The 23418-nt window shown below is 48.3% G+C and overlaps 1 protein-coding gene across 1 annotated transcript; it reads left to right on the forward strand.

Moving 5' to 3' along the window:
• The first annotated feature begins 469 nt into the window (after window positions 1-469).
• On the forward strand, window positions 470-20880 carry SPOP (speckle type BTB/POZ protein). Its single transcript, XM_077776866.1, has 11 exons — window positions 470-610; window positions 1280-1401; window positions 3578-3729; window positions 3855-3982; window positions 10229-10406; window positions 13402-13457; window positions 13901-14023; window positions 17888-18030; window positions 19321-19496; window positions 19713-19817; window positions 20759-20880. Exons 1-11 carry the CDS (start codon window positions 533-535, stop codon window positions 20878-20880), a joined length of 1383 nt encoding a protein of 460 aa, XP_077632992.1. The 5' UTR covers window positions 470-532.
• Window positions 20881-23418: the final 2538 nt, after the last annotated feature.

Genomic DNA, 23418 nt, shown 5'->3' on the forward strand with positions numbered 1-23418 from the left:
GCGCCCCTAGAAGACTACTCTTAATGAGTTTGCGCTGAAGTGGAGAGGATGCGATAGTGATTAGAGTGGTAACAAGGTGGTTCTCCTTTAGGGAAGGAGTATGTTTGCCGCCCCCCGCCCCGGGGAAGGAGCCAGTGGCAAAGTTGTATGTGGCGTTCGCTGTGCTGGTTCCTCTTTGGCAGCCTTTTCATGAATGTACTCGGATGTGTCCTTGGAGTAGATTCATTTGTAAGATAATGTTAGGGGTTGGGCAGAAGATTAAAACAGGGTGGTAGAATTGTGACTGGTGGGCTGCTTTAGATTAGGCAGTCCTCTCGAGGGTAACACTGTATGCTCAGGAGCCATTTGAATGATAAGGTAGAACATTCTAGGCAGGAGACAAAGTTTCCCGGCTGCAAGGTCAAACGGAAATAGGATAGTATGCCATTTAATCTAATAAAATCCTCCTGCTTCTCGGGTCAACCAGGGTGAAGAGAGAACAGAAGCCTTTGTCCCCTGACTTTGGAGATCTTGTTTAACCTTCAAACTGGCGATGTCAAGGGTCCCAAGTCCTCCACCTCCGGCAGAAATGTCGAGTGGCCCCGTAGCTGAAAGCTGGTGCTACACACAGGTGGGTTCATGTCTTCACCCTGTAACTCTTGTGCCTTGGGAGGATTTTGGTGAATGAAAAGAACAAGATTTCTTTTCTTCATTGGGTTTCCTGCTTTCTCTAGGACATAACTGTCAAATAGCAGATAGGAAAAAAATGCTTGTCAGCTTCCCGTTCCTTGGTTTTCCATTTGGAATCTCCATGTCCTAGGCAGTGTTTTTCACTGGAGCTTGAGAGTGGGGTTGGGGGGAAGCTTTGAAACCAGATCCACTTATATCCACCTTGATGGAAATGTGTGTTCCTCTTTGGGCAACTCACAGGAAACCAGGTTTGAGATTTGCAGCCCCAGGCAGTGGCATCAGCATCTCAGTTGTCAAACGCTGCTCTGAGCAAAGGCTCATTTTAGGTACGGCTTTATTGTCTGCTTTCCCACCCCTGTCCATGTTTTTCTCACTTTCCACCCAGTGTTTCTCAGAAGTGGAGAAATGTTATGAAAGCAGTCGGTCACTGTGAGATTTCTTAAAGTGTGGGTGAGGGACAGAAAAAGCTGAGCCTCCATGCTGGCCAGGCAGGGCTATCTTCCTACGGGAATCATGCAGAGGGAGGGAGGGGAAATGATTATTTGATCTTCAGCCTGTTTTTTAGGTTGCCTCCTTCCTATTTAATCGCTTCTTGGTTTTCTGTCAACAGATCAAGGTAGTGAAATTCTCCTACATGTGGACCATCAATAACTTTAGCTTTTGCCGGGAGGAAATGGGTGAAGTCATTAAAAGTTCAACCTTTTCATCAGGAGCCAATGATAAGCTGAAATGGTGAGGAAGAACATGTCTGGCTATAAACATTTTTCCAAAAGTTGCCCATTTTGCTTGGTTTTGTAACAGAGCCTGACTAGAACGGCAGATCCTTGAAGGCGGAGACTTGGGTCTGCTCTTGACGTGTTCCCCAGTGCCTGGCACAGTACCTGGACATGATAGGTGTTCATTGTACACTTGTTCAAGTAATCCAGTGACCGTGTCAGGGATGCGCAAACTCAGACGGCTGTAGGGTGATAAAACCAGTAAAGAGGGCCAGTGTTGTAATGCTACTCATACATGGTATGAGTGTCGACCACTTAGCAAATGAATGAGTGTCCTTCTGAAAGGGCTAGGGGCCGCTTAGCTCCAGCTGTCTGGAGCTATGCAGGATTGAGGGCCGGCCATGCTCGTCACATTTTCAGATTTTTCAAGAAAAGCAAGAAATTTAGATCTTAGCGTAAAAACAATCTCAACTTTTATTTTTATTTATTTATCTTTTAACCTTTTTTTTTTTTTTTTTTTTTTTTTTAATATTGAGACACAGAGAGACAGAGCATGAGCATGGGAGGGGCAGAGAGAGAGAGGGAGACAAAGAATCCGAAGCAGGCTCCAGGCTCTGAGCTGTCAGCACAGCTCGCGGGGCTCGAACTCACAAACTGCAAGATCGTGACCTGAGCCGAAGTCGGATGCTTAACCGACTGAGCCAAACGGGTGCCCCCCAAAATCTCAACTTTTAAGTCACCCACTTTTAACCAATAAGGGAGATTTATTTGCTTATGCAATCAGAATGCCCAGGGTGTAGGATGGTTTGGAAGGTAGTTTGACCCAGCAGCCGAGCGGTGAGATTAAGAACCTCATCTCTCTCTGTTCTCCACACTGTGGAACATCTGAGGTCGATCTTCCCATGTGGCTAAAGGATGAGTGGCAGTAGTTGTAACACACTCCCATTCGACAGAAGTCTTTGAACTTTCTTCGAATTCACTGTGTGGCCAAGAATATGTCAGACATGCACTGACCAGTTTAGGTTTGAGTTCGCGCAGTTGATCTTTGTGGCCAGAAGCATAGGATCAGAGAGTGGGGGTCAGCCCCATCCAAGTGACGTGTCCCCTTAAAGAGGAGCTGACAGTTAAGGACACAACCGTGTGCTCGCTGCAGCGACCAGAACACGCCTGGGAGCCACCAGTTTTGATCTCTGATAACCCGGTGAAGAGTGAACTCTCCATCCATTCATCGTTTGTTGGCCATGTACCTTAGGCATTGTGTGGCTAGTGCTGAGAGAATGCTTTCTTCTTAGGCATTCTACTGAAATTTGCATCGTGAGCACAATGTATAGTGATGTATATAGCATATGCACTCCCTCGAAAGGCACTGGATCGGGCCACCCGTTTGGGAGAAGTGCCGTAACTGTGGCAAGGCCTAAGGAGATGTCTGGCCTGTGTATTGTATGTGGCAGGGGCAGTGTGAGCCACATGCAGATCAGCTAATGGCATTTACAACCTTATTCAATCGAACCTATTAAATTCTGTCTGAAATTTGTTTTGATTCATTGGCAACAGATTGTCATCTCTGACTCTCTTTGGAAGCCCGGCTTGGAGCTCTTTCCCCTGTAATGGGAGTTTGCTTTGGTCTGTGCCTCCTTCACACTGCCGTCTTTATTTTGGTGTCAGACTGCAATTGCCAGATTGGTAAAATGTCCATAAAAGATTTATGCGCCATTCACTTATTTCTCTGCAATACTTTTTCTCTCCGAAGTTGACGTTAAAGGGCTCAACAACATTGTATTTTTCATGGCTTCACTGGAGTCCTGACAGAAGAAGGGGCTGCCTTTTCCGAGACTGAGGATTAGAACAGTGTGGCAGTAGGCTCAGTTTGAAAATATTTTCAGGGGAGAAAAGAGTGATTTGGGAGATTACGAGGAAAGAGGCAGGGATGTAAGGGATGCGTTGTCAGATTCTAGAACGCCCCTTTATTTTTGCTGTTGTGCTCCTTAAAAGGGGACACAAATTGCTCCCCAAAAGTGGTCCCCAAGTAGTCATCTGCTGAATCAGAATCTCCCGCTGCGGGGCCTGGATTGGTTTCCTTAACGTCTTCCTCTCCTGAGAAGTAGATGTTCTGTATCTCTTGTCACGTCACAAAACCTATAGCAACATGGATGCTTTTGACCTATATTTTTTCCCCTATGTGTTTTGGGCAGGTGTTTGCGAGTCAACCCGAAAGGGCTAGATGAAGAAAGCAAAGATTACCTGTCACTTTACCTGTTACTGGTCAGCTGTCCAAAGAGTGAAGTTCGGGCAAAATTCAAATTCTCCATCCTGAATGCCAAGGGAGAAGAAACCAAAGCAATGGGTAAATGTTCTCTTTTTTATTTGACTCTTCCTTTTCATACCCAGCAGTTCACACACAGGCACAGACAGATTTGACCTGTGTCCTGAGTAACCCTGAATATGACTCTTGTTTTTCATTCCCTCCAGAGAGTCAGCGGGCCTACAGGTTTGTGCAAGGCAAAGACTGGGGATTCAAGAAATTCATCCGTAGAGATTTTCTCTTGGATGAGGCCAACGGGCTTCTCCCTGACGACAAGCTTACCCTTTTCTGTGAGGTGAGTCCTTTCACCCCGTGGGGAGACAAGCAGTTCCCAGACCTGAGGGGAGCTGGTAGGCTTCAATTCGTTATGTTGTTTCAGGGATGGAGAGTGTGAAAAATCCCCCCAGGGGTGGGCGCTACACAAATGTCATATCCGTGACTGGCGCTGTCGTGATTCCAGGCTTGCTGGGCACTTCCGCTTTCTGCTTGTTCCTGTTCTTCAAAACAGAGATTGCGCGCCATCTTGGTAGGAGTGACTTTTGACTTGGCTTGGGTCAGGATTCTGGTATTTTCACTGTGGGGGTTTGCAGACAGAGTTTGGAAGGTGCTGCAGGCCGAGGAGAAGGGCCAGCAACTCGATATATGTATTTGTCCCTTAACCTTTCCGACTTCTGAAGTGTGAAGTCTGCTTGTGTTTGACTGCAAATCACTTTTCTGCTCAACTAGATGGCTCTTGCCAGGAGTTGGGTGAATCGCTTTATCTTGCTGGAGTAGTTGTGAAATTGGGAAGGCGAGATTTTCTAGAGGGTAGATAAAGCTCTCTAAGTCGTGGTTGGCTAGGGGAGTTCTCTGTAGTCAGCTGGGGGAGTCCTTCTCTCACCAGTGACCTAGGAGCCTTTCTGGTTTACAGGAGAGAAGCCTTGAGGTAAAACTCCCAAAGTGAGAACAAGGTAGAAAGTGGTTTCTTTAATACGCATGTACTAATCAGTCGTGCTGTGCCATTATCAGTGTGTTGAAAATCGTCACCAGCTCCCAAGACTCACAGACGAATGAAACTTCCAGTCGGATGGGGTCTTTGTGTTCCCTATACGTCATGGGGTCAAGAACCACTCCCTGAGCGGCACTGCTTGAGCGCACCCACTGTGTGTTCATGGGGACGGGGCAGGCAGGTTCCCCGGCTACTGGTGTGCTCGGTCGCTGAGCAGGCTGACACCTCAGGTGGGTGACAGCTCCAAGGGCTTATCACCCCCTGCGTGGTGGGGCGGCGTGTCCCCTAGGAATCTTGGCCTTTTGCAAAAGAGGTCTGGCCAGCGGTCACCGGCTTCTCTCCCTGGTCACAGCTCGTGGAGGGTCTCTGCAGCACAGTTGCTGCGGGTTAGAAAACTTCGAACGTGTAGTTTATTTTAGGGCCGCACTGAATACAGAGGTAGTCACGTAATAGCTACCTCCTGTCCTTCCTCGTTGCTAAGTAAAAGAAGGAGGTGCTGGAGTGACGGCCTCTCAGTAAATACATTAAACGTCGCAGTCGTTTCTGTGAACTTGAAATTTGTATTCCGTGTAAGTCCTACTATTTACAGATCATAGTCAGTTGCCCAAGTGAAAAAATGAGAACAATTAGGTGGTTTTGTCTGAGCTTTGATGTTCTGAAACATGAGACCATCAATCTAATCTTCGCCTATCTCAGAGACCTATATTTCAGACAGATTTAAAAATAGTGGAAAATTCTATTTTCTTTTGGAAATGAAAGCCAGTCTTTGAACTGTTCTCTGAAAGAAGAGAAATCGCTAAATGTCGCCTCTGGTGTTTTAGGCAAAGCCTCAACCTTTATCGCCGCATTTTCCAGCCCACAGTCGGTCCAGCCTCTTCTCCTTTGCCCCCCTTTCCAGCCCGTCCCCCCAGAGCCGTTGCAGCTGCTCCAACCCCTGTACCGCCATTCTCCCTTTGGAAACCAACCGGCCTAGCCTCACTTGGCAGTCCCTCACCCTGCGGTTAAGTCTGGGGCCTCGCTTCCCCATGAAGTTCTCTCCCTTCGCTTCCCCATGTGAAATTCTCTTAGGAGAAATCCTGTGGTTAAGTTTAGATCTGTCTTACTGATTTCGAAGGGAAGTGAGATGACACTTTGGAAACGAGGAGATGTGGAACGGGGAAGCGTCTGCTGAGTTCTGCTGATGCCATCGGTTTCTTCCCATCGAACCAGGTGTGCCGTCTGCTCTGCTCACACTTCTCTGTTGGCCGCAGGTGCTGAGTGTTGCTTCTCGTACTTGGGCTTGTGCCCAGTGAGACTCGTCTCCGTTCCCAGGCTCTCCGTGCACTTAGTAGCATTCAGTGTTGCAAGACGGCTGCGTGTGGGGGGGGTGTTGGATTGTGTGGGTTTTAAAAATGTCTGCAAGCGCATCTAAGTTCTTAGTGCCTCTCAAAGCTAGATCATTCTTCTGTCCTTTTGACCCGTTGCTCCCTTTTGTCAGTGGGTTATTTATAAATCAGTATTTTAGTTCGTATTTTTATTTTATGTATCATTGGTTTACTTCGTATTTTTTTTTTTATTATTCAGAGGCTTTTATGCAGTTGATGTCCACATACAAATTTAGGTCATGAGCCCTCCACTGCTCCGTTCCCCACTCAGCCTTTGGCCCGGGTACTTCCTTCCTGTCGGTCAATGGATTATTTATAGACAAGTGTATTGTCTCTTGACACAAGAGTAGGGTGGTTCTGTAGATTCTTTCGGCTGTTCCCAGAGGCCGCACGAAGGAACCCTAAGGTAAAAGGCCGAGAATCACATGTTTGACTTTCTTTCAGCAGTCTTACTCTTAATGAACTTTTATGTGAAATTAGCTTGCTGAATGAGTGGTCCTGTTTCTAACGTGCCACACTGGGCTCACCTCTCAGTGACATTTTTGGTCATTAGGAAAGGGGACAGTCCTTCCAAGTCATTATGGCTGAGTCCACCCATTGGGAGGCCTTTTCAAAGCACTCCCTGAAGCACCTCTTATCACAATCCTTCGAGCCGGATTAGTTCTGTTACCTTCATTTCGGTTACTCGGGAAGAGGCAGTGCCGAGGGAGGTCAGGTCATTTTTCCCAACCTTGCACAGCAAATGAGTGTCTGGGCCGTGGCATTTCCCGCCTCTCGTCTGCCGTGCTGCACCGAGCGGAGCCAAACGCCATTCACCCAAGGAAGCATGGGCTCTACCAAGTTTTCTTAACAGCGGCGATCAACTTTGGTAATGAAAGAATCACGGAGGCTTTATGCTTTTAATTTCTCTTTAATACTTCGGTTCACAGAAAATCTACATGAAATATTTCAGCTTCTATTGATTCTTCTCTCTGTTTAGATTGAAAACAAACAGCTATTTCCCATAAAGATGCATATGTTCCACTTCCACTCTATGTACCTCCGACAGGTAGCAGATCCCAGGGTCTGTTTGTAATGTTGCACCTGAAGTTGAAATGTGAAATACCATATGAAGTAGCGAATCCCAGATGTGAACTGTCTAGACACTAGATGAGTCTTAAACTATCGCTTTCCTTCTCAAACATAGAATATCCTTTCATAGCCTGGGAATATGTATTTTGATCACATATTAAATATGTGGATCTGTTTTTCTTTTTTATCGTCTTCTTAATAGTTGGTTTGGCTGTATTAGTTGAACTGCATGATGACACCAACATTGATCACAGAAGTGGTGATTTACTATGTAACGTCATTATAGGCCATAAACATAATGTTGTAAACCTGATGCCCGACCCACCAGCATCTCTGGTGACTTGGAACAGCCCCGTGTGTGCTTCTTCCCACGCAGAGGATGGTCTGTTCCAGATTGTATGTTATCATCCCCTTGTTGGCTTGTGTGCTTGTTTTGGTTTGCTTGTTTGTACACTTAATAAAAATGGCGCCCAAGCATATGCAGGTCATGTAGGTCATGTTGCCGCCTTCCCCTTATGTGTGTAAAATGTTGTGTGGTGGGTGTAACCATCGCTCTTGCAGTTGCGGAGCTCTGTCATGGTGTGCTGTGTGAAAGAGGACACAGCAGTTTGTTGTGCTCTTACTGGGGGCTGTTCAGATTGTTGCTGGTCTTTGATTAGAGGTAATGGTGCTGCCGCAGACTGTCTCTGTGCAGTCTATTTTCCCCTCGATTGTTGTCCTTGTATGCAAGTTTAAAATATGTTTCCATCGGTCTTACCTTGACTTTTTAGGTTTCGATAATATGTACAAGAATTGGCACGGTCTTCCGTCTTTTATGGAATTTGCTTCTTTAAGAAAAGGAATTGACTTGAAAAGTGAGGCCCATTTACAGCGTGAAATGTAGAGGGTTATACAGCCTTCCTGAGACATTTTCATGTAGTCGTTTATAAGACGACATAAATGTCACAGTCACGTCATCTTCACAGCTGCAATTCTGAATGAGTCTCCATGGTCAACTTCAGAGGCATTAAAAAAATATCTTTGGTTTTTTGCATGATGGTCTCATTTTAGCATCATCATTTGCAGAGGAAAAACAATCCCTTCCTAAGTTGAAAGTTTTGGGCTCCGAAGACTCATTTGTGAATGCCATTTAAAATTTATTTTTAATTAAGCGTATTTAATGTTGGAAAAGGTGCCAGACATTCAGAGCCCGGGAGGCTCCCGGCGCCCATAGATCTATAGAACAAGTCTGGCTCAGACAGGAAAGGTACATTCTCCTTCCTGCTGTGTTCCTGTGTGTGCCTGGAGAGAGCCGCATCGCCCCAGCGAGATAAGCCACGGTCTTCGGGCCCCACTCACTAGCAGGCGCCCGTCTAACCAGCAGAGGGTCCGTGCTGGTGACCATGGCTTGGAATTCAGCTTTGTTCTTGCCAGTTCATTTTACCCAGTCTAGGAAATTGCCATCCAGTATTAATGACTCTGGGCTCCTGTCAACCTGCTTTCATTTAAGCTTTAGGAACCCACTGCCAGAAGCGTCTTCCATTCCCTCCATTGACCATCCCAGGAGACTCCTGCCTTTCCCAAGGAGGAAGTTGGATTTAATTGGTCTTTTCCTTTTCCTTTTTTTTTTTTTTTTTTAAATCAATATTTCAAAGCTATGGCCGGAAACAGGAAACTTCTACTTTTGGTGTTAGTATGAGAAAGTGGCTAGACCAAACTAGAGATCTTACACGGCACGAGGGAAAATGTCTGTGCGGTAGTTTGTGCTGGCCCCTGAGCTATTAAAACAATGTTATTCCCTGGCTCTGCTAAATGTGCTATAAATGTTAGGTACACTCATAATTGATTACCTTGGCTGCTTCATTGCTTGAGATCACAATGCCTGGTTTTAAACAAATGGATCAATTTCTTGACCTGATAGTAAATATCTCACTCCTGCACAAAAGTGACTAAGGGTCATATGGGTGGGGCGTTCATTTTGCCTCTGGGTTTATGACTGCCTTTAAAGGGCGGCTTGTGTCTTGAAGGTTGAGAGAAATTTGGGTCATTTGGGATGTTCCTTAAGTTGTCTTTCCCATCTAACTCATATCGGTAGAAGGAGTGAGGAGCCGATTCTCAGGGTGTGTGAATTCGGCTGCATATTAGCACGTCTGACGCCGTATGACGGACGAGATGAGGCACAGCAATGGTTGTTAGGCAGAGGACTGATCTGCCAGGTCTTCCCTTTGGTGTGCTAGCGTCTATTTATTTTGGAATGCTCTATGATACATACATCCTTGTACTTGGTATCCTAACAGATTTATCTGAGTTTCACTGACCCGTCTAGAAGTTACCTTGGTTTTTATCTAGGCCGAACAGTTCTTTCAACTAGTTAAAGCATGCTGCAGCTGAAGTCACAGGGGCAGGTTGGATCCCTCTGTAAATCTGTGGTTGTCATTCCAGTCCAGAGCAGTCAGTGCATGTCTGCCTGGGGCCGGCCATCTTGTATGTCATTGTCCCAAAGGACCGAGGAAGGGTGGGAATGGTGTGGGATGCCCACCCAGCTGCCACTGCTGGGGAGGGTCTTCCGAGCCGAGTTCTGTTCATTCGACTACCATCCATAAGGAAGTGCCAGTCATTTACCGGGCCTGATGGAGCTGCCTTTTATTTTCATGGTCCATACCTAACTAAAATACACTGCTTTTAGGCTTATCAGATTCTTTCTTCTAGAGAGTTTTAAATGGTAGTTTCCATGGGAGTTCTCTGTAGTTGACCTTTTGCATAAGGCAGAATAAGGTAAACACTTGGGGTTTAATACGTGTTTAGGTCTGTGTCCCCTTGCCCCCGCCCCGTGGCTTTGCGCAGGTGTTCAGGGCAGGGGCGGTGGAGCCCAGTGGCCATTGGAGGAGGTTTGTGGGGCTTTGTGCCTCTCGGCCGAGGACAGCGTGGAGTAAGGATGACGGTGGCACACCGGAGGTTGCTGGGCCCCCGGGGGGGGGGGGGGGGGAAGCCTTCATTTGTGGCAGTGGTTTGAGGAGAGCGTGAAGAGTGGTTGTATCTGAAGGGCCTGCGGCGTGGGCGTGAACCCCACCTCTCCTCCCGCTGGGAAGAAGGTTCCCGGCCACAGACCCTTCGGACTGGATTTCCTTGTCTTTCACAGGTGAGCGTGGTGCAAGATTCCGTCAACATTTCTGGCCAGAACACGATGAACATGGTGAAGGTGCCCGAGTGCCGGCTGGCCGATGAGCTGGGGGGCCTGTGGGAGAACTCCCGGTTCACCGACTGCTGCCTGTGCGTTGCCGGCCAGGAGTTCCAGGCTCACAAAGCCATCTTGGCAGGTTGGTGTCCGTTCGCGGGGAGCGCTGGTTTTGGTGACACAAGGAAACACAGTGGCTGCATGATCACCTTTGGAAGAGCATCACTGTTTGGAACTGGTGTGAGAAAACTGAAGCTAGATGTGTTTTTTTTATGGCGGGGATGTTAGCGGTCATAACCCAGAGGCTGCTGTCCGTATCAGGCCACCACTGTCGGGCGGGGGACGGATGCCTCTGTACCTAGAGGGTGGATGTCAAACACCAGTAAAGAGCAGGTGTTCTCCACTAGACAGGGACTAGGGTGGTAATGGAGAAGATACTGGACCCAGGACTAAACCACCATCTAGCTAAGACCCCCCCCTCCCTGCAGTGTTAGCCATCCCTTCAGTTCAGACAGACAGACTCGAAGAATGAGAATGACGTGGAAGATCAGGGCTTGCTCTGATAATAATAGGCCCTTGGTCCTTAAGACCAGAAAGACTGACGCCGAGCAGGAGCTGATAGGCAGGACTGACTTCGCCTCCCACGAAGGCATGGCAGTCAGCCACGGACTTCTGTTCCGACCATAAGCCACGAGAGGAAATCACATGAACTTTCAGGCAACAAATTTCTTACCAAGACTCTCAGCTCCGTCGTTCTAAAATACACACCTGGCAGAACCTCAGTCTGGCTCCATCTAACCGCCTTCCTGTTCCTGCTCTCAGCTAGGTGTTACTGTGCGTGCCAGGGGAAGTCATTAACTCTTCGGCTAGCGTCTCCACGCTCAGCTGGCTCTCGGCACTGCCAGGGCCTCTTCAGCAGAGACGCGGCTCCCTTTCTTTTTTGTGACAATAGCTCCTTCAGACTGTTTACCAGTCTCCTTGAGTCTCCAGCTAGCTCCTCAAAGGGATGCTTGCTGCTGCTTCTGAGAGAAAACTGGGGCCCTTCTCCCTCAGCCCGGGCCTGTCGCCTTACCCGCATTCTCCTTGCACTCTCCGTGGGGGAGGCGTCCTTCCTTACGGCCAAAGCAGGCGGCCTTTCCTACTTCTGTTTCCTTGCCAGTTACACCCTTGCTGGGTGGGATCTCCACCATCTCTCTTTCCCCACTTGCCTGTTTACCCCCAGCCTGGACTCAGTCTCCGGCTTCTCCTTCTAGTTACTCATTCATTTATTCTCTCTCTCTTTCTCTCTTTAAATAGAGCTGACAGGCTTCCTGAGTTAGCACATTTACTGTCTCTACGTCTTTCCTCCCCCTTATCCTCAGTTCACCTCCATGCCACGAAAGCAGTTTCCCTAAGTTCCCAAATGTGAAGGGTTCCTTAGTTCACATGGCGCCAGATTTCTTCTGCTGCTTTTCCTCCTGGTGCTCTGGCTACTTCTGGTATGTGGCCTCCCTCTTCTTCACACATCCCTGTCCGCGCTGGTGTCCCTAAGGGTCCACCTCAGTTCTCTTTTCCTCTACTTACTGCCCCCCAGGTGATTTTGTTTATTCACGTAGCATCAGTTTCTGTCTAGCCTCTGAAGACCCTCCAAACCTGTCACTGCTTGGACCCTTCCCTTTTTTTTTTTTTTTTGAATTAAAAGCACCAGCCCGTTAATCTTCAGCTTCTGTGATGTATTTTGGCACTTTTCTAGTTGATGAGCCTTCTGAAATAAAAACCATGAGAACCAGTGTCTCTTTGGAATAGATTAAAATAGCGAGTCTCAGAGGGTTAAGTGATTTGCCCAAGATCATGTGATTAGAAAATGACAGATCCAAAATTCGTTCTTTCGGACATACACCATAGGCCAAAGTTCAAGTACCCAGTTAGCTCAGAGTCCTACTATAAATTCCATCCGGTCCCCCTCTCAGGTAGTCTCAGCTTTCACCGAAACCTCTGATTTATTGGACCACATGATAAAATTCGAGTTTTTAAAGCCTTTTATCACTTTCATGGTTGAAATAAACTTGACTTGCTTTTCCGTGTTCATTGGACTACAGTGGGCATAGCTTTGAACACCATTTCTCACCCTTTTTTCATTATCCCCACTCTCCCAAGGGGACAAAAAAATCAAACTATTCTCAATGGGAAACAGTAGATACTAAGGATTAAGATTTTGTCAGGAAAGGTTGAGTTTTAAAGGGCCACAGATGATTGTAATACCTAAGAATGTTTTTGCCTCTTTGGGGCATTACCATCTCTACTGTGGGTACACGGCTTGAAGGAATGGACGGCCTCCCACCAGCAAGCATGCGTCTCTTCTAGTTCATGGTTGCCTTCGAGCCCTGTTCTTGACCTCCTTGCTTATGAGCCCTAGAACTGGAGAAAGTTGGTGTCATTGTTCCAGGCAAAAAGCCGGGTAGTAGAACATGAAGGATCTTCCATTTGAATCCCCATATCTACCCAGAGGAGAGCGTTGTCATCCTGCAGAGGTCATTTAAGTAATTCCCTTCAAATATGAATGGTTGGATTGGAGCTCTTGAGAAATTATTTTAAAAGTAATTTCAGGACTCTTGGTGGACTCAGTCTGTAGAGCATGTAACTCTTGATCTCATTGTTGTGAGTTCAAGCCCCATGTGGGGTGTAGCGATTAGTTAAAAATAAAATCCTTAAAAAAAAAAAAAAAAGTACCTGGTTGGCTCAGTCAGTTGAGCCTCTGGCTCTTGATTTCAGCTCAGTTCATAATCTCACAGTTCGTATGACCAAGACCTGTGTGAGGCTCAGCGCTGATAGCATGCGGCTTGCTTGGGATTCTCCTCTCTCTCTCTCTCTCTCTCTCCCCTGCATGCATGCGTGCGATTATGCACTCTCTCTTTATAGTAAACATTTGAAAAAGAAAAGAAAGAATTGATTTCTTTCTCCCCCTATGTATTATTATTCACTTAATTAGTATAATATAAGAAGAAAGGAATCTTATTATTCTGATATAATTTGAGGCTGAGACCCTTCCCCATAGCAGCGGGACCGGAAAGAAAGTGATCTCTTCATAACAGAGAAACCAAGACGTTTCACCAAGAAGTGTGCTGACCTTCTGTGTCTGTTTCCTTTTCGCTTTGTAGCTCGCTCTCCAGTTTTTAGTGCCATGTTTGAACATGAAATGGAGGAGAGCAAAAAGGTAGGTGACAGAATGAAGACACGTCTTTTTAGCTGGGTGACTAGAGCTACACGATTTCCTAATTTGACACCAGATTTATTTTTCTGGTCGTGTTATTAAAACGGAGTAGCGTTCTCTGAATGGACACTTCCTGAGAGCAGGGAGAGGTGGTCCGGAAGCTTTCTAGGAAAAGCAAACTCACTGTGCCCCCAAGTAGATGAGCCAGTTTGGAGGGTTTTAGACATGTGTTTCCACTCAGGAAGNCGCTCTTGTAGTTGAGAAGGTAAAGGTGGTATGTAGGGTAGGAGTGTCCGTTCTGATGAAGCGGGGCAGAAAGTTCATTCCCCTTCCTGTTAGGTTTCAGATGACACGGACCTTTCTCTCACCAGAGCTTAAAATCGTGACAGTCGTTTAGGGGTTCTGTTCTGTTGGGATGTTTCTCATTTTCAGTTTTTCTGGCATAGAATCGGGTTGAAATCAATGATGTGGAGCCTGAAGTTTTTAAGGAAATGATGTGCTTCATTTACACGGGGAAGGCTCCCAACCTCGACAAAATGGCCGATGACTTGCTGGCAGCTGCTGACAAGGTGAGAGGAGACGAGAAAAATGGGGGCGCCTAGTGGCGCCATCCCTTACGCGTCTGATGTTTGATTTCAGCTCAGGTCCTGTTCTCATGGTCATGAGATTAAGCCGAGTCTGTTAATCCTCTCCCCCTCTCTCTCCCTCTCCCTCTCCCTCTGCCCCTCCCCAGTGCATGCATGCATGTGCGCTCTCTCTCTCTCAAAAAAAAAAAAGAGAGAGAAAAGAATAGAAAAATAATCACAAAAGTAGTTTTTTGTGACCCCTTAAGTTTCATCACTGGGCCGCTGTGTTACATAGTCCGTCAGATGGACTTGTGTCCGAGTGTGGCCGGGACGGTTCTGCATTACCAACACGATTGATTATTGGCAGAACCCTGTTGATCTTTCGCAGTGTCCTGCTTTGAATGAAGGAAGTTATACGGTCCCCCTAGTTAGAGAAAAGGATAAGTTTGATGCTTACCTCTCTTCCCTTCACTGTTGTGATCACACGTAAGCACCGTGATGTTAAAGATTCAAATAACACTAATGTTTGGATTTACGATTTGGCTTTAGGATTTGTGCAGTGTTCTTGAGTTCGTTAACTTTTTTTTCTAAATAGTGAGTGATTTTATTTTCCCTTTAATTCCAGTTAATATACAGTGTCCTATTAGTTGCACGTGAACGATAGTGATTGGACACCTCGTATACCATCCAGTGTTCATCACAGCAAGCACACCCTCTGTTCTCTATCACTTGTTTCACCCTTCCACCCACCCACCCACCTCCCCTGAGTTCATTAATGTTTCCTTCACCTTTGTCAATAAGACAGTGATCTTCTGCTCAGTGTTGTCGCTAGTGTTTTCAACTTTTACCTAAGTACTTACAGAAGTAGACCATATTCAGAATTAGGAGTTGGTCAGTAGCTCTTTGGGGAAGAAAGAAATACGACTACAGTAAATGTGTGTGTCGACGGTAAGACACATTTCAGTTTGAGAACTGTTAAAGTGTGAAAGTTAAAATTATGCATCTTAAAATCAGGGAAGTAAGGTGATGACCAAAACAGGCCCATGATTCCCAAAATCAGGTTGGGGGGAAATGCTAGTGAAACACCGAGTTTAAAGTCAAATCACTGCAGGACTTCTCGGAACCTTTGCTATGTTAACGTGCACTGTGCGTTCTCTAAAAGCATAGGATGGCGTTTCTTTAATTTCGTTACCCGTGGAATCCTTCTCTTCGGGGACCGCCAGGGATTGGTGCCCGCCAGTACACACTTTGGGAAAAGGACTTTCGCTGCATACATACATCAGGAAGAGCTCGGTAACCTGTCCTCCAAGGCCCTGTGGTCCGAGGACGTACAAGCTGGGGGCTTGGGTAGCTATTCATCCCATGGAAGTTTTCCTTAAAAGGGCTTACGCCTGGCCAGCGGTGGACCCTGTGAGCAAGCCAGTTCCCGCCGTGGGTGCCGCTGCCTCCTGCCATGATGCTGCAGTGCCCATCTGAGGGCAAAGCTGGCACAGCCCTGAGGGCACCGGAGCCTCCCCAGGATTTGCCCAGAGGAATACCCTCCTTCCACCTTTCTTTGCACCTTGGGAACAGAGGAAGTGCTTGTTTTTATAGTGGAAGCTTTATCTTTATTGATCAGCTTTTTGGAGTGTTTGTAGAGGATGAGGCTTGTAAACCCAGTCAGTGCTGCTGATGAAAAGGATTGAATAATAGCTGTATCCTTCTTATCACCTTTCAAGATTTTATTAATAGAGTTAAGCAGCGCAAACATTCCATACCCGCCCAGTCGAGCTAGCTTGACCACGGGAATCTTGCTTTTGGTGGAAGCAGTAAGAAGCACACACTGGGAACTCGGGGGAAGGAGAAGACACAGCTTTTGATAAACATGAGTTTATAATGATTGTGCCTCCCCCGCCCTCGGATTTTCAGTGAAGTTTATACGCACCAGGTATTTGGCCCTCTCATCTTCATGACCCCATAAGGACGAGCAGTATCCCCAAAAGGCCCACTCTTCAGACAGCAGTACCGGGGCTCAGCGGTGTCTATTCCCAGAGCCGGCGTTGCCGTCGCGTCATTCCTGGGGGGTCCGTTCCTGCTCCTCAGCCAGAGAGCCAACCGGGGAAGCCCTGATGGGCCCGGATTGCCCATCTGTGGACGGTTATTTTCAGGACGGGGCGTTAACTTACAGTTTTAAAAGATCAAAGTGGCTGAATCACAGCAGTGCTTTAAATTTGTGAATGAAAAGTAAGTGAAGGTGCGTTTTCAAATTCCATTCAGAATTTCCCATTAGACAGTCTCTGCTCCGAGCTTATTTGGAGACATTTTTACCTTTACGCCTTGTGAGCTTCAGGAGAACAGAAGAAGAAATCCTTCATGGAAGGATCTAAACATCTAGAATTTACCCAAGAGGCTGAAACAGTTCTCCTGAGCTTTTCCAGCCTCCCAGGGACATGTGTAATTAGACCAAAAGCAAAACACAACACGTCGGCCAGGCCTGGGGGACACAATTTCAATCTCTTGGGCAAGTGCAACCATTAGGCAGGTTTTTCAGAAGCATAATTAAGGGAAAAAACTTGGTCCCCCAAGGGACAAAAATGGCTACTTTTGTCTAATTATGCAGTAGGGATCAGAACTGTTCACAGTAAAAGTCCTTTTAAAAGAATGTTTTGAGAAAGGGTGAGAGGAATGTTCTGTGCAGCACCACATAAAGGCAGAACATTTACTCAGCCCTTTGCAGCCTTTTAAAACAAAAACGGCCACCTCATTTCTTGCTTGTCTCGTGTCATTCCTGTTTTCCATGGAAACTGCTTTCCAGTTACTCAAATGTAAAAAATTAAAGCTGCACCAAAACCAATAAAACTCTCTTTCTGCTGCAGGAGATCACAGTGCCAGCAGATATGCCTCCTCGCCCAGAATTTGTAAAAATCAAATTGTCTTGGTTTGATTGCCGTGATTTGGCCTGAAGGCGTGTTGTGTCATTGCGCTCAGAGGTCCTCAAGGCGCGACCTGTACGGAGGTTGTGGCTGCCCGTAAAGCAAACCACTCTCCTGTGCACGGATTAATTACATTTTATTTATGCCTCCTTTTAGCCCTTCCTCCTCCTCACTGCTGAAGTTCCTTAGTTACGTTCATAATCTCATATTTGAGAGCAAGTAGTACAGTGGCATCAGAACAGAGCAGCTAGATCAGATGTGCCCAGTGTTAGTTAAACCAGGCCTTCGTTTCCAGAACATTCCTGCCTTTCACTTTGGAAACTAGGAAGTTTTTCGATTGAAACAGGACCCAGGTTCTCTGTTATTTTGTTCCTATGCCCTGAGAATCTTCACTTCGGCCGGTAAAGAGGACCCATTTATCCCTTTCTCTTTCAAAGGAGGCTTTTGGTTGACCCTCATTGAGGCCCAGCTAGTGGCGCAGATGCTGGTGAAAGTCACCACAGGGCTCCTTGTCACAGTCCCAGGGGCCGTCTGGGCTTCCCTGCCAGGCTGGTGACCGTGTGCTTCGCCCGTTTGGCTCCGAAGAAAAGGATGGCAGAAATGTCCAATGTCACGTCCCATCGGCCTGAAGCAGAGTCGGGCCTCCTTTCATAAGGGAGAGTGGGTGGTGGTGGTCTAAGGAACATTTGGATCCTACTTGCGGGGGGGCGGTGAACTGGAGTTTGGGCAGCTCCTCTGTAATTGCCATCTTTCTAATAGGGAGCCTTGAGGACTTGAATGGCAGCCGTGTGCTTGACCTCAGCTGTCTTCCTTTCAGCCGTGGGCGCTCGGTGATGTTTTATAATTGCACGCGCTGTGCAGCTGCCCCGGGACGGTACCAGCGAAGGAAGCAGCTTCGGTAGCGGCAGCCCGGAGCCCTTCCCACTCTGATGGCGGCAGCGCTTGTGTTTTACAGTACGCCCTGGAGCGCTTGAAGGTCATGTGTGAGGACGCCCTCTGCAGCAACCTCTCCGTGGAGAACGCCGCAGAGATTCTCATCCTGGCTGACCTCCACAGCGCGGATCAGCTGAAAACTCAGGCAGTGGATTTCATCAACTAGTGAGTTGGCATCTTCAGAGTTGTTCTTTCAAGGTAGTTGGGGTAGCTGGAGAAATGGGAAAGGCTTTGAATTAGTGAGGAAGACGTGCAAGTAGCTTCATTAACCCCTTTTAGTAGTAAGTAGAGGGTTTTCATCTTTCCCTTCAGCTTGACAGGTCAGAAGACAGTTTCACTCTTCCGGGGCTAGTGCGATCGCTGAGTGAGACGTCGTACTTGCTCACAGGGGTGGGAAATGAAGAGAACGAGAAGTTGCCAGCCCGGAAAAGATGTGTCCCCCACCCCCCCTGCAACTAGTGTCTTTGCTTCACACTCACGGCTTTGCTAGAGGACGTGTAGACTCTGGGAGGACAGAAGGATGTTTTGTAGGCATTAGTAAAATGTACCTAACGGTTGGTTGTGGGACGGGGACAAAAGGGAAGGGATAATCGGCAGGTGAGGTTGTTACGTACGTTCAGAGAAGTGTTTGTTCCGGTAGATCTGCTCCTTCCTCCGGCATGACAGGTGGCCTGGCCAGAGTACTTTCCGCAGTAATTCTTGGTGGGGCCTGTCCTCCTCACTCGCCTGTTGGAGAACAGAAGTTGGGGAAAACCCAAAGAGGAGAAGCGGGCCTTTGAAACCCCTCACAGCAGCAGTTCGGGGTGCAGGCGGGTCTGAGAGGTTGCAGGGTAAACGCGTGAACATTATTCGACCCAGAAAATGCCCCAAAACAGGAATCGACCACCACTAAGTCTGTTTATGAGACTGTTTCAAAGGAGTTTACCAAGTGTGGCAAAAGTGGGAGAGAAGAGACTCTTAAATGGTCCCCCTAGGTACCGCTCGCTCTGTGCTGGACACTCGCGTGGTGCTTTTTAGATGTTAACTGGCCGGTAGGGTGTGGTTACGACCCCCTCCTTTCTGAGTGCACGGGCCCCAGGCTCTGATACGCTCTGTGGTCAGGGACTAGAAAACGGCAGAGCCACTCAGAAGCTCAGGGCTGCCTGATGGAGAGATTCCTTGCTCTTTCTCTGTAGTAGCAGCATCACCCCTGCCTAATAAGGAGCACTGGTCATGCAGAGAAGAGCCTGCGGAATGTTCCACCTTTTGTATGTGAGAGCGTAGGGGCTCCAAACACGGGGTTTCAGGGTTGTGGCAGCCACAGCCCGGTCACCTGTCGGCATCTATTGAGGGTTCTGCTTCCGCATTCCTCAGGGACACCCTTCCCAGTGGACGCTGGAAAATCAGGCTCCCCGGGGGCTGGTTCCTCCATCTCTCGCGTGCCTTTGGTAACCCGTCTCTCCGCATTTCTCCTAGCCACGCTTCGGATGTCTTGGAGACCTCTGGGTGGAAGTCCATGGTGGTGTCCCATCCCCACTTGGTGGCTGAGGCGTACCGCTCTCTGGCTTCAGCACAGTGCCCCTTCCTGGGACCCCCACGCAAGCGCCTGAAGCANGCAGGCCGCAGCCGCCGTTGCTGCCACTGGCCACCAGGTAGACGGCGCAGCTGTGGAGCTTTGACTCTGTGGTGGGGGCACAGGACTGCATCGTGGCCCCCAGACTTTAAAACAGCACTAAATAAACTTGGGGGGAGCGGGGGGAGGGAAGGGCCCAGGGCCTGGGGCTGTTCAACCTAATGAAAACCCTGTCGCTGTGTCACTGTGTTCCCTTGGGCCCGGCTGAGTGTGACACCATGGGGGCTCAGTTTAGGCGCCGGCCCTGAGGACGTCCCAGCGGTGGTGGTGGTGGTGGTGGCGGCGGCGGCACTTCGGAGAGAGACCTGTCTGCATCTGACTGAGCGGAACAAATCGTCAGGTGCCTGGAGCAAAAAAGGAAAAAAAAAAAAAAAGAGAGAGAGGACATTTAGTTTCAAGAGAAGGGAAAAGGCAAAGAAAGAAGAAAGGATTTTTGGAGAATTTCTCAAAACTCAGTTTGTGGATTCCAAGTAGTATTTATGTTGAGGGAAATCGTAGTCCATCCAGCGGTGCGGCGGCCGGGATGTTCGCGAAAGCTCTTCACCAGCGCGCGAGTGCCCGCAGAGCTCTCTTGTTAGCACTTACTGTTTGCAAGGACAGAATACATCCTTTTATCCTTTTATGAAAAACAACAAGCGAAGGCGAAAGGGGAAGGCGGTTTTCTGAGCTGGAAGATGAGTGTTCTGATGCGGTGGCTTTTGCAAAAGATCTCTGTCGGTGTTGAAAACTGGAAAAACCAACAACAATGCATCCAGGACTCGTGCCGTCTTGATTAGAACCGCGGTTCTCGGTTTTTAGATATTGTGGAAAATGTTTTTTGGCATTTTTCTCTGATTTTATTTCTCCTCCCTCACCTCCCCCTTTTCTAAAAAAAAACAAAAAACAAAAAACAAAAACCGAACAAGGAGAGAAGAGAAAAGGAGATTGTACTGTTAACGCTGTGTGACCAAGATCCCAGGACACATCGCTCAGCCCTTCGCACCCGCCGTGCCGCCTGCGCAGGAGCCAGCCCCATTCCTTCCACTTCACCCCTTTCCCACGGGGGGGACTTCCAAATGTTAATTTTTTTCTTTTTGAAAATATAAATAATTACTATTTTGTACCGTGTGGTATCTCTGGTCTTTTGTTGCACTCACCCGGCTGGTGTTTTGGGTCTGAGTTCCCTAAGGGATTTCGAGGGCTTCGTTTGACCAGTAGGCCTGCCGAGGTGATACTTGAAATGTCCGTCGTCAGGGATTTATCGCGCCTCCCTGATCCTGATCTGCCTCTGTGAGCTCCCAGCGTCCACTAGTGTCTTGTCTGTCTTCAGTGTCTTGCGGTCCATCCTGATGACGGATCAGGCTCCTGCCTCTGCCGAGGCAAGTAAATGTGGGGAGGAGCCTTCTACGCCCTGCATGGCCTAGCCCCTTACCCCCAGTCTCCCCTCTCCTAGGTGACTCAAAAAAGATCCAGGGGACATGACTGTGGAGATTAAATAAAGGGAAATTATTACCACTGACTGGTTCTGTCACTGACTTGATGCGTTTCCAGGAAAGTTAATGGCCGAGTTCCCAGGGGACTCAGAGCACCGCCCTGGCCTTCCGCTGCCTTCCTCACTGCAGCATTGGACAGGACGGGGAGGCAGGAGACCCAGAAAATGCACTGGCCGTGTGGCCACGGTGTGTGCCCATAGATGGGAGACTCCACACGGTCCACCTTCCAGGTCCCTTCGGTGACTTTGGCCCTTGCCCACTTTCCAGTTTCCGTTGATGCTGCCAGTCCAAGAATCTATTCTCGTCTCCATACCATCAGACAGAGGGTTTGCTTATTGGAAGCCCCACTCCGTTGCACTTCTCAGTTTCCTCCTGCGTGTCCCTTACGCGAGGAGGTGCCCAGTTCTTCATGTGGCCGCTGTCCTGTGCCGCCGCCACCTCACTTTCCAGGTCGGCACACAGGCCCGGGGGTCCGCACACCTCTACCATGTTGCCCCTCGGGCCGCTGCACTCGTCCAGCTCTCCTGTTTCCCCTGAACCTTCACGTACGGTGTTTAGCTTAGGCTTCCCCCCCACCTTGTGCTGAGAGTACCTTCCCGTTCTATAGCGGAGAGAAATGGACCCGCGGAGGAGTCAAGTGGCATGCCTCAGATCTGTCTTGGCACGGGGGACAATTCTTTCCATGTAGTGCCCTGAATAGGTTATGTAAGGAACTGGAGGAAGTTCCATTTCTCAAGAGTTTAGGTACAAAATAGGAGTGAAAGCTTCCTGCTCGTGGAAGAGCAAGAGCAAAGCTCTAGAAAGGTGCATCTGCCTTCCTGTTCTGCAGAGGGGCCAGGAGGATCGGGGGGGTTCAGGGAGTATGTCTTCGGGTGGGGGGACACAGTCCTGGCCCCCCCATGCTCCACCGAGCTTCGGTCACGATGAAGGTCTCTGGGGAATCACCCAATATTCTTGGAATTTCCAGTGTGGCTTTGACGGTGGGCACGCGGCTGCTGGGATCCCGGGTCCAGGTGAGGCCTGCTCCGTGCTTCTCCTGTCATCGTTCTATTATTTCTGGATGTGTTTGTTTTTGTTTAAATGATACAGTTGAAGCCATCTGGTCAGGACAACATCAGAGCCCCGGCATACTGTTCATAAACCTCCCACTGCCGCCACCCCCTCCCTTAGCTCCCCCACATCTGAAATTTAATTCAAGTTAACTCCACAATCTGGGGCATGTGCTGTCACTGCAGAGATGCCCGTGCCAGTGGAACAGTTGGAGATTTCAATTCCACAAGGGGAGAGCTTATTTATCAAAACAATATTCCAGGCAAGTAGTTTCACAGAACCTTTGGCGTTGCGGCTTCGGGCCCAAATCGAGTATCTAGCGGCGTTCCCCGCCTCCCCTCCCCCCGGTCGTCGGCCCCCGTCTCTGGCCATCCGTGGAAAATTTTCCCATTCCCTGTGAGGAGATGAAACCTCTCCGTGTGGCTGTGGGGCCACCCCAGCACCTTTGTGGGTTTTAACAATTCGGGCAAGAGGGGCCTCTATTCCTTATCGCTGGTGAGTCTGCTGGGCTCTCCAGTNTTCTTAATTCTCACCAGGGACATGAAGGTCCTTTCCTAGGCCAGAAGATCTTCCAGCTTCCCCACCCTGCGCATCCATTTGTAAATCTGGTTTTAACCTATTGTGGGTTCCCTGTACTGCATGAGCCTGTGCAGATGAAAGGAGACAGCTTGTGTGTTGATGAGAACACCGAATGGGGGGAGTCAGGGGGAGTCGAGCTGCACTTTGAAACTGTTGCTTTGTTCCGGCTCCTCAACTTCCTAGAAAAGCACAGCCGCCGAGTCCCCCAACGTGACCGTATTGGATCTTTCTGTTCATTGTCGTCAAAGACAAAATCTTGGCTGGAGCCCAACCTTATTTTCCACAACCAATTATCTTTTTAATCAGCCTGGGCCCCGTGTGTTTCCTTTATCTCCTGACTTCTCGCTGAACTCTGCCCTACATCATTTAGATTCATTTCTAATGGCTTGCCGACTAATCTGACATTCAGGTGAGGATTGCTGGACAGCTCTCTCTGTACGCGCATGCACAGGGCGGCTGTATTTTTCCCTTTTAATTTCAGAGGTGACCACGCCACATTGAGGCCTTTGACCCAATAGGTGGACACCTCATGGAGGCCGTGAGCAAGGAAGCAAAGGCAGAAAGATCAGTATTTTGGATAATGAGCTGGGAGAACCGGAAGCTTTGACCTCCAGATGAGCGTGGAAACTTGAATGTTGTTGACTGATGGGATCTTTATGCCGCTAAGCCATTAGCAAGATGATCACTCCCCCTCTGTAAATCCCAGAATGTTGGAGTGGAAAGTAGCATCTGGAATACTGTTTGGTTCTGATTCCTGCAGCTCTAGGAAGAAAGAATTTTAGACTTGAGGGAATTCAGCACAAGCAACAGAAATGATTAAGGAGTTGAAGGGGATCAACT

Source organism: Crocuta crocuta, unplaced genomic scaffold (genome assembly GCF_008692635.1).
Source record: "Crocuta crocuta isolate KB4526 unplaced genomic scaffold, BGI_CrCroc_1.0 scaffold352, whole genome shotgun sequence".
Lineage (NCBI taxonomy): Eukaryota > Metazoa > Chordata > Mammalia > Carnivora > Hyaenidae > Crocuta > Crocuta crocuta.